Below are 11,085 nucleotides of genomic sequence, written 5' to 3' on the forward strand. Positions count from 1 at the left end.
GCTCCAACAACACGTCGCGGCCGCCCTCCAGCAGCCGGCACCGTAGCAACTCTCGGGCCACCGTGAGCGCGGCCCTGGAGTTCGCCTGTTCCCGTCGAGTGTGCGGCGCTGTGGCCGCGGCGTGGTTTGAGGCCCTTGCTGCGGCCCGCACCTACCATGCTGTGAGGGCAGGCGGCGACTGGCCGCGTCGCCCGCGCCCCGCATAGCCCCGCGGAGCGCGGGCTGCCTGAGGCGCAAGGTTGAGGTCGCCCTGAGCCGGCGACACGGCATGGGCGGGCCACGCCGCCCAGCGGTCGGCGTTGGCAGCCGGGTCGTTTGACATCTGAACGGCGAGGCGACGAAACGCGACACGGAGGAAGAAGGATTCCGGCACACCCCTACCTGGCGCGCCAAATGTCGGATTTCGGGTTCCGGCAGACCCTTAAGGTTCGAACTCTGGGGTGCGCACGGATATCCTTCCCCTACCGACTCGCGCTTCTATGGCTCGCAAGAAATCTAGGCTGGAAAGAAGAACACGCAAAGGACACGAGGTTTATACTGGTTCGGGCCACCGATGTGGTGTAATACCCTACTCCAGTGTGTGGTGTGGTGGATTGCCTCAGGGGCTGATGATGAACAATATAGGGGGAAGAACGGCCTCACGAGAGGTGTTCTTGAGCTGGTGCAACGTGTTCTACTTGGTCCGGATCTCTCTCTCTCTTTCTCTTCTCTCTTCCTTTCTCTTTCTTTCCCTCTTCTTTCTATTCGGGGGCTAGTCCTATTTATAGAGGCCCTGGTCCTCTTCCCAAATAATGAGCGGGAAGGGCGCCAACAATCGGCCATTTTGAAGAGGAACATCTAGTACAAGTTATCCTGACCAAAGGTGGTCTTCGGCTGCCAAAAGCACTGGTGATGACGCCGTCTTGGGCTCCGCGGTGACCTCCGTCCTGCCGCTCTGTTGGTCTTGGTCTCGTTGCACCGGAATGGTAACCTTTGCCCGATGCCTTGGACTGTGCTTGTTCCCTTTGCACCGAAGGGGAAACAAGGACACTGCGCAGGCCGACGCCCGCCTGGCGCTCGCCTGATCTCGATCGTCATGGCTTGCGTCACGAGCTCCTCGCGAGGTGCCCCTGCCTTGATCTCTCCGCCTCCTCGCGAGCCTGCCTGATGAGGCTGGTCCTGAGGAAGCCTCCTGTCGTCCGCCCTGCAAGGCTTGGCCCCTTGTGAGGGTCTTGAGCTTGAGCTGATGAAGCTGGGCCGCACTGGGCCCCCACTCGAGCCACGCCGCAGGCCGCAGGCAAGCAAGTCTGGGGACCCCCGTTCCCAGAACGCCGACAGGTATCTTCAGTCAGCGGCCGACACGGGCGAGCGGGACCGTGAACGGTCCCGGCGGTCAGCCCGGGTCGGGGATCGACGAGCGGGGGAGCGGCGGACCGCAGGCGGAGGGGGACGGCGGTCGGAGCGGTGAGGGGACCGGCGGCTATCGCGCGCGGTCAACTGGCGGCGGAGGTCAGCCTCGTGGCGGACCTCGTCGGGGGATGGATGGGCGGGGTCACGGGAATCGTCTGCCCGACGCTTGGGGCGCGAGCCCTCGTCGCCCCATGCGCGCGGCATGGTGGGAGCCTCGAGCGAGGCTGGAAGGAGGCCGGGAGGGCCGGCGGCGGGCGCAGGGGGCGAGGGCGACGGCGGGTAGGGTTTCGGGGGTGGGAGCAGGGGGACGGTGCGGAATTGGGTGTCGGGGGAGGCCGGCAGGCAGCCAAATGGCCGAACCGACCGAGTGGGCCGTCTCCTGGGTGGGCACAGGGAACAGGCCCAGCCGCGAGGGAGTGGGGGCCTGCGAGGTGGAGCCCGGCCCAGCCAGCGAGGCAGGAGGTTGGGCGCGAGGGTTTCCCTCGGCGCCGCCACCTCCGCCGCAGCCGGTGCCAGAGCCGAAGACAGGGTGGGCCTGGACCGTCGAGGGGTGCGTAGGGGCGAGAGCCGGGGGGACGACGAGCCGAATGCGGCAATGAATGGCCGGAAGGGGGACACACGCCGGAGCATCGGGAAGCCCGCCGGCGGAGCGACCGGGCTGCGATGGGGGCAAGTGGCCAAGCTGGAGGGGGCAGACGCTGACGAGGAACGCCACAAGACGCGGGCGCCTCCCTGGTCGGACCGCCCCGCGACGCCTCACGCCGGAGCGCGGCGGCGGCGAGCGGCCCGGGGTCCCAAGGAGGGCTTTTGTCGGGGCGGGGTCCAGGGGACAGCACCGGCAGGCCGGCGCGACCGCGAGAGGTCCGGGGGGCTGCCGCGTTGAGGCGACAGCGCACTCTCCCAGTGAGTCACGGGAGGCTGGGCCGGTGGGTCGCGGCGCACCACCGGGAGGCCGGATGCCACATCTTCCTGCTCGGCCAGGTCCGCCCAACGGAGCACCGGGGCATGGCCGGAAGGCGAGGCAGGGGAGGCGGGGGCCAAGGGTGGCGGGAGCGAGACCGGGGTGGCGGCGGAACTGGGCGCCGGCGGCGAGGGCGCAGGGGGCGAGTCGCGGGAGCACATCTCTCCACCGACCATTTTTCAATGCAAAACATCAAAGATTAGCCAAACCCTAGTGTTGCTAGGGCTGGGCAGAAGCTATGGGCTAGGTGCTGGAAAGAAAAGAATGTAGGAGAAAAAGTAACGTAAGGTTGTAAAAGGATCGATTGATTCTTCAATCGGCCATGTACCCACATATATAAGGGTATGCGTGGCCTTTGGCAAATTGGAGTAGGACTCCTGACGTGCTGTTTCCTTGGCATATAAGCCAAAAAGGCTTTTCCTAATCTTTAATTAATTCGTCTATATCTGTAAAAGCATCAGCCTGGGCCCAATACTAGTAGACTTTCCATATTAGCTCTGTTTTGGCAGAATAGCTGATTATGCAAAATCTTTTCCAACTTCAGTTTTTCAAACCAGACCTCTTTCCTTTTTTCTCTCCATGCGTGAGCTCTAACACACAATTCTGTTACGTCCAGCCTGCTGCATCTAGCCTCTGTACTTGCAATCATGTGTGCATTCTCAAACAATTAGCTTGACCACCAAAACTAAATAATCTGGGCGACCCCTCAAGCCAGATCCAAATTAGACTATCAACAAAATGCATATGACCAAATCACACAATAAAACATGATAAGTATAGATAGACAACTGCGCATATAAAACAACAAGAATTCAAACATCAATCACATGCTGAGATTTTCTATGTTGAATGTTACAAGACGAAGTAATTGTTCCAAGCTAAAAGAAAATAACACATCCAAGTTTAAGTTACACAACAAACAAAATAATCCATAGGAAATAAGAGGGCACCTTCTGAAAGTAAGTTCTCATGACAAATATGTAGAAGTACATCATGACCTAAGGCATGAGTACAGGAGCCGGTTGGATGAGTCTTCGAAGGGGCGGGCACAAGGGATTGCTGAGCAAGTTAGCTCCACTTCAGTATCCTATATGAAATTATACAAATAGTTCCACAAACCTAGATAGACGGATATGGGCGGATATTGCTCATCATCTATCCTATTTGCGGAGTCATAATCGGACATGATGTGATGAAGCTTCGGCCTGTGGCCGCGCGCACGAAGAGGGAGGGATTGAGGCAACTAGGAAGCACCAAGATCAGTGTTTATTTTTTTGCTTCTAGTGCAATTTTTAGAAGTCCTTCTCACATGCTCATCAAAAAGCAATGTGTGTGTCTTTGGGCGTGTGCTTTTAGGGGCCAAGAAGTTCCAAAGGCTGAAGCACAAGACCAAAAAACAAGGTCTCAGATCGCTATGCCAAAATCCGTATACAACTACATAATTTTGAAGCGCAGTACACAGATTCACAAATAGATAGTATGCTCAAGGTAGCAAATGTGGTACAGAAATATTCCAGAATAGTTGTTATGCAACCAATTGCAAATTAGAGGAAATAATATAGTATGGTCAGAGCCAAATAGTATTTCTGAATAGATTAAAGAAGCTATTATCTTTGTTCAACTAGAAAGATAGAAAAAAAATCCATTGCACAGCTGTGTGCCCTTTAATATTTGTCGATAAGATTCAGCACCCTTTTTATGATGTCGAAGCACAATAGAGTTAGGTATGTGAATCTATACAACTTTGTTCCTTTACAAAGTCTGTACAAGATTGTTGCATCTCTTTTGTTCCTACTAGAGGATGGGGCGTCACCTGAGGCAGGCTTGTGCGCACTTATCTTGTGTCGGCACAATCTCCTGTCATGTGTCCTAGTCTCACTTATGTACATTAATATGTGTGTATGCTATAACATTAGGATTTATTATTAGCGCATCGATCAAACATACAAATACTACTATATTATTTGAGTTTAGAACTAACTATATTATTTGAGTTAGAACCATCATAGGCATATGTAGGACTCACCCATGGATCATAAATGGGTGAGATGATGCATTACAATTAATCCAAAAGCAAAGACAAGCTAACAAGAAGTGTTTCAGTTGGCTGAAGAAAGGGACCCCATGAGGCCATGACTTGGATCTGTCAGAAGCCCGATGTACGAAGCACATGAGACGACCAACAGCAGTGCGATCCAGATACTCACGTCTGGAATTATTTTGTAGCATTGCCACTGAACCCCTTACGCTTTTATTCACATAAATCCGAATGAAGTTGCATCAAGAAAATTTCAGAAATGAGTAGCAACAACAACAGATTAAGAAAAAAAACATGCATGTTACATAAAGTAATATTTCCCTGCAGCCTAATGGTACGAACAAATGAAAGTCGTTGGATTTGGCAGTGTAGCTAAAAGATAGAAAATGCAAATTGACTAATGTCACTGCTAAAGAAGCATAAATAGCAATCAATGTATAATGAAAAAACAGAACAGAAGGAATTATTTTCAGAAAGTACATATCATCCACATACTTTTTTTGCTACATCAGTTGGTGAAGGTGTTCTTGCATATGTCAAAAATAGTAATACCATGAAACTTGGAACAGGCACAACACAAAAAATGCCATGAAACTTGGAAGATCATAGAAGGAAATATAACCATGATTAAGGGTTGGACCTCTATTCTGGATTGCTCTTAAAACCTTTCCATGATAATATGCTATTTAGAAAAGGTTGCCTAGATTTTAACAGGAAAATGGCACTGCTAAAATGCCAAAATAAAATGGGATAACCAGCTAGTGCCAAGTCATAAATAACCGGTCTTTCCTAATTTTATCAAGTAAACTGCAAATCTAGCATGAAGAGAACTGGCTGTTTAAAGGTGTACAACTAATAGTCCTCAGATCAAGCACACCATTTTTCATCGATGAATACGGAATTGGAACCCGATTACTCAAAGCAGAATACTCGTTGAGATAAAATGTGTTCCATGCAAAAAAGAAAATCATCCAAGAACATATAGAAATATTACCTGGTGTGTGTACAGCTTCACATAGATTAGTGGGTTCATCTTGTTGTAATGCTTGACAGCACAATGGACATTCTCAGGTACATACTCCAAAACCAACTTCACAAAGAGGTCATCCTTTTCAGTTGTATAAAATAAACAATGATTCAGAGCTACGAGATAATTATATTTTAAAATCTGGAAAGAAAAATCTTCAACTTATCTGGCGAGCTGCTTAAGAGTAGATTACCTTAATTCTGATGGTGTATGTCGGAGCACTTGATCGTGCAATTCAAGTAGCCAGATGGTTTCAAGAAAACGTCTACCGTGGCACGTTTGCTCTCTATGTACATTATCAAGAAATGATACATTAGTTATCGGCATGAAGCACACATCAGGTGATGAACATTCTCCAATTCATAAATGCATAAACTTGCCAGACCATGAGTTTACATGCAGTTCAGTTTATAGTAAGTTAGTAAGGCTGCCTTCAGAGACCCATGGGCTATACCCTCGCCGTAAGCCCTTGGAAGAAGCAGGGAGTTGGCCTGCAGCAAGCAGATCATGGCCATTAAATGCAGCTCAGACAGCGCCTCCTGCAATCAAAAATTTGATCCATGTTAGAGCTGAAGACAGAAGTAAATATTGGTCAAAGCTTGACATGGGCAAGCAAGTACCTCGACCTTGTCCTCTTGAATACTCCATACAAACTGCACACTGTGCCTGAACTCACTACCTGCACATTTTACATGATAAATGAAAGGAGAAAATATACAGAATTGCCGAGGATCAAAACCAAAACAGCAAAAAACCAAAAATGGCAGCGATCACTCACCCTCTTCAACCAATCCGAGCAAAATTGGCAGGTACACTTCCAACACCTGCATGATATTACCAGTGCTAGATCCTGCAGAAAGCGTGACAGAAAAATCAAACCCAGTGTCAGTTCAGAGGCCAACATCTTGCACGTAGCACCATCTAACATTCAGTCAAAAACCACCCAAGAATCCAGACGCTGTACACACCTTGCCATGTGGCGGTCTTTTGCCTTGGCTTATTTTGGGCTGGTTTGTTTGTGGCTTACTTTGACCTGTGTACATGAACATCGTTGTCTTAGCAGCCAAATTTTTGCGTGGGCTGCGTTAATGCGGACCAGGCGACTCTAGAAAACGTGGATTAGGAGACTGATGTAGCAAAATTAGATTTGGGTTTAACTGACTGCACCATATGCCTCTGCCCGCCTGCTAAGCTTGGCTTCTTCCCATGATAAAACAAAAATAGTAACACAACACAATTTTAACTATCACTATCTAATTATCTGGGCAGATCATTTCACCAACAAAGAATCACTCAATCCATCTAGTTTGTGACAAAATATAGGTATTTTTCAAGTTAAGCAGCAAGACTGGTCTCGAAGCAAAACATGTATCATCACATTTTGGCTTTGTTCGCGTTTTGGTTCAAGTCATCACATCTTGATGCAGTGAAAACCTATGTAAAATTGGCTAGTGCTGCTTCTAGCAAATCACTGGAACATGAGCATCTTAATTTGTGCATAGCGCTTCACCCAGTTTGACAGGCATGACGCCTGGCATGTCTAAAACTCTCTCCAATGCACCAAATAAAAATTCAAGAAGAGTAGAGCTCATGATCACTCACACACAAGTCCACGCCCATGGGCGTCTGAACTCTGGAGTCCCAGAAGGAAAACAACGACGTCGCCTCTGGCTGATGATGTCAATAGCTCGTCGTCGTAGTCATCGAGGGAGCAACGGTCGATCCAGATATAGGAGGAGCCGGGCTTGATCTGGATGTCGTCGGTGTCGCGGCTCCCGTCGAACTCACCATGATGGCCGCCTTGGTCGACGTGGGTGACGCGAGGTTCCAGATCCCCCATGTACTGTTCTCCAGCCGTGTGTTCCTCTCCTGCGGACTCCACATTGCATTTGCCTGCGACGCATCCAACATATCGATAAATAAATCTGAAGCAAACCAGAGAAATCTAAAAGTATGGGATTTGTGCGTCTGTGTAGACCACGTACCTGGAGCCATGTCATGTAGAGGTTGGTCTCGTCGTATCCAGTGATGACCTCCTCGACGAAGTAGACGTCCGGGGAGAAGTGGCCACGCTCGCGCAGAAGGGCGCCTCTCCTGCTGGCAGCGTCATGCTCCGCCTCCTGCCGATAGCCGTGAACGGGGAGGACCAGATCGTGGTGCTGCTGGGAGGCGGAGATGCAACACGGGGCGAAGCTGAAGCAGCGTTGTGGGTGTACCATATCTGAGCCTGCATCGGATCTGGACCAGCTGCTCGATCTAGTGCGAGGAGGAGGCCACCTGTGATGGGGAGAGCGTGAGGGGAGGGGAGAAGGGGTGGGGGCGCCGGTGGTGGCGGTGGCTGTTGGGAATGGGGCTGGTGAGTGGTGGGTGGCAGCGGCAGACGAGGGAGAAGGAGAGGAATCACGGGATGGGGAATGGGCCGGCGGCGGCGGCAACGGTGGTCGCGGTAACCCTAGCCGCCACTCCTAGAGGGAGGAGAAAACGAGAGAGGCGAATGAGGAGACGAGGACAGGAATAGGATCGATGGTTCGATGCATTTTCACCTCCTTTGTCTATTCCTATTCGACACAGTAAAAAATCCAGGTGGCATAGCCCATCGGCCGCTCTTTACACATACCTTATTGTTATGGATTTTTATCTCATATGTAAAGTTATATGCTACACTCCAATGAGACAACAATTTTATGGTCTTTCAGGTATTATTTAACATGTGACTTGGATCAGTCTTATTTCATACTATCAGTTTACGGGCTACAGAACGAAGCAGTAAGATCTCTCATATCACTTCTGAATAATTTTTATATGAGAAATTGAGATACTGCGTCATGATTTTATCCTAGTGGGTGTAGCTGTGCTTGCATGCTTAAAGCGTCAGTATACTGAATAACATCAGGATTCAGATGTATGGAACATAAACTGGTGTCTATGCTGTTATAGTGCCACGCCATTGGGATTACTAAGAGCAATCTTAAAACATACTCCCTCCGTCCCAAATTAATTGTCGCGGAAATGGATAAAAATGGATGTATGTAGAACTAAAATACGTCTAGATACATCCATTTCTGCGACAAGTAGTTCCGGACGAGGGAGTATGATCCAATGTCCTTCATGTGCCAATAGTTTTTGTTGTTCCAGAATTCATTACATTTTAAATAGCTACCAAGCCCGTCGATATTGAAGTTCCCCAAGTTGCTCTTGCTGGTACTGTATTTTATGTAACCATTCTAGTGTAATCCTTGTATGCCATAGATTAAAGAAGGCGATCGAGTGGTACTGCTGGAACCATACTACAAAATCCTAGATATATCTTGGAAAGAACAGGTATACCTTTGATACCATCCTCCTGTTAACTCTTCATAAACCTATTATTAAACTTCTGCCAGTTTTTTTCTTCTCATTACTCATGTTTTTTGAAAGGAACAACTAGTATTCGATTAAACTAATACATGCCGGCAGAGTCGCCGGCTACGGAGTTCGTTACAAAGTCTGGAAAATGGCCAACCGAGATTTCAAAGTTGCCATTCCCTAACCCAGCTCCATACGCAGCTAAATTGTGCGCAGCAACATTACATGATCTTGGGCAAGTACCTAATTTAACAACATCAAGAGCTTTATTTCCTGAAACAGAGAACCTAGCGCAGCTGAATTGCAATCTTGAGTTGAAACCACCTGCTTTAGTCGGTCTCCAATATGATTTGACTGCATCCCATTCTTGCAGTAGCATTTATAGCGTGCAACATGGCCAGGGCTTCAGCGTGTAGTGCACAGGAGACGTGCTCCGGATAACCTGTTCCTGCAGCAACTAGATTACAAAGATCATTCCTAATTGTGAAATCCCAATCACCTGAGTTTATTTCAGAATCTCACGTGGGGGAGGGGACAAATCTACTGTCCATTTTACTCCCTCTTCACCAATACATGCTGTTCTGGGTCTCATAGACATGGTCTCTAGCATGCAACATTTTTTTTGTGGGGCTCTAGCATGCAACATTGACGATTCTTTTCATATGAACACCTTATTAAACATTACAAATTCTATTTCTGAATGAATATAAAGACGCTATTTTCACTTGACTAATCTAAATCAACATCACATTTCTGAATGAGTAGTAATTTGACTGTTTTTGAATAAAGGTAGTCGAGGAAAATATGGCTTAGTAATGTTCTTTGTGGTGATGTTACCAGCTTCATAACCTGTTATGCTCAGTATTTACATGGTCTTTTCTTCCATGTTAAACAGCGCTATAAGTTCAAGTCAATTCGTGTGGACTTCCCAGAACAAATTATTATCAACGAGAAAGCTCCAGCTGCTCATCATGTTGCCCGGGCTTCAATTCGTGCGCAGCATAAGCCATAATTGTTGTCTAAACTGTCACGCCTGCAGATGGACCTGCAGCGGACTGAAGAGTGCAAGTGCAGAACCTGAACTTGCAACGACCAAGTCAGCGGGGAGGCTGGGCTGGGACCCACCTGCCAGGGGTGTGCGTGTGTGCTACGCCAGCTGTAGCCTACTTGTAACCGTGTGAGTGAACAGACGATGGCAATGAGCAAATAGATTAACTACTTTCCCCTTCCTCACGTCTCTCTCGCTCTCACCTACCCTGCTCCTCCTCCTTTCCCCTGATCTCCTTTCCCCTCTCAATCCCCTCTTGATCGGGTCGTGACAAAAACACTCCAATTATTACCTTATTTGTTGTACTGGACTTTTAGGCGTACAAGAGAAAGTGTACACAAAAAGGTTATTAAGTGATGTCCATCCACTCATTATGCATATAATTCCATGTAAATATTTTTTGTAGAGTACACCGTTGGCATAATAATTTTTATAGAAGTCAGCAAACAAATTTACAGGACGCTCAAAGGCTCAAAGGAACAACGCAACTAGCGGGATCACCTCCACCTATCATACTCCCTTTGAATGATTATGGCGTGTCAAAATTTTACTTTGGTCAATATTTAACCAACTAAATGTGAGTTATGTGTAACAAAAGTTATACCGTTAAATTCATATTGAAAAAATGTTTTCACTAATATAGTTTTAATAAGGCACATAATTTATAGCAAAATAAAAGCTACAAAGCTAGCAAAATAAAAGTGCATGGCCTTGTGATAGGAGACACATGGCTTGCACTAGAAAGCTAGCAAAATAAAAGTCTTGCAGCAAGGGCAATTCAAAGACGGATCACCAAATTGTCCCTAAATGTCCGGACCAGATAGTCTGAACAATTTTGTCATCCAACGGAGGTCAAGATTATTCGGACGTTTGAAATCACATAAATCGGAACAAAATTAAAAGACGGTTTGGGGAAGTGCAGATGTCCGTCACGAATGCATTCGACGTCACGATGCATTCGACAACACAGACGCATGCAGAAAAACCTCTCGTGGCGAATGAGAAGCCAATTCTGAGGGCCCACATTCAAGCCGCCTCTTCCATCTTGTCCGCTTGTTCTCCATACTGCATTCAAGTCGGTTGATCTGTAATCCACCTGCCCGACACTCAACCTCATGAGGCGAACAAAAGCCAACTCCGTGCGCCCGCATTCAAGCCGCTGCTCCACCTACCGGGACGCCTGCCATTTCAAGCCGGTCAGCGACGCCACAAAACCTTCTTACCCCTCTAACGGTGTCTCGAATTGGGGGTCACTCACCACGTCATCTCTCGGCCAA

The 11,085-nt window shown here is 48.3% G+C and overlaps 1 protein-coding gene across 5 annotated transcripts in view; it reads left to right on the top strand.

The window, feature by feature from the left end:
• Positions 1-10,215, top strand: part of LOC119268130 (tetratricopeptide repeat protein 5-like) — a 39,448-nt gene extending 29,233 nt beyond the window's left edge. For 4 of the 5 annotated variants that reach the window (XM_037549647.1, XM_037549648.1, XM_037549650.1 and 1 more), the window contains 3 exons: positions 8,112-8,181; positions 8,665-8,736; positions 9,656-10,215. In XM_037549647.1, coding sequence (XP_037405544.1) covers positions 8,112-8,181; positions 8,665-8,736; positions 9,656-9,772 — 259 coding nt within the window. In that variant the 3' untranslated portion in view covers positions 9,773-10,215. The remainder of the gene's footprint in view (positions 1-8,111; positions 8,182-8,664; positions 8,737-9,655) is intronic. The other variant, XM_037549649.1, reaches the window with a different exon arrangement.
• Positions 10,216-11,085: the final 870 nt, after the last annotated feature.

This window comes from Triticum dicoccoides, chromosome 3A (assembly GCF_002162155.2).
Source record: "Triticum dicoccoides isolate Atlit2015 ecotype Zavitan chromosome 3A, WEW_v2.0, whole genome shotgun sequence".
NCBI lineage: Eukaryota > Viridiplantae > Streptophyta > Magnoliopsida > Poales > Poaceae > Triticum > Triticum dicoccoides.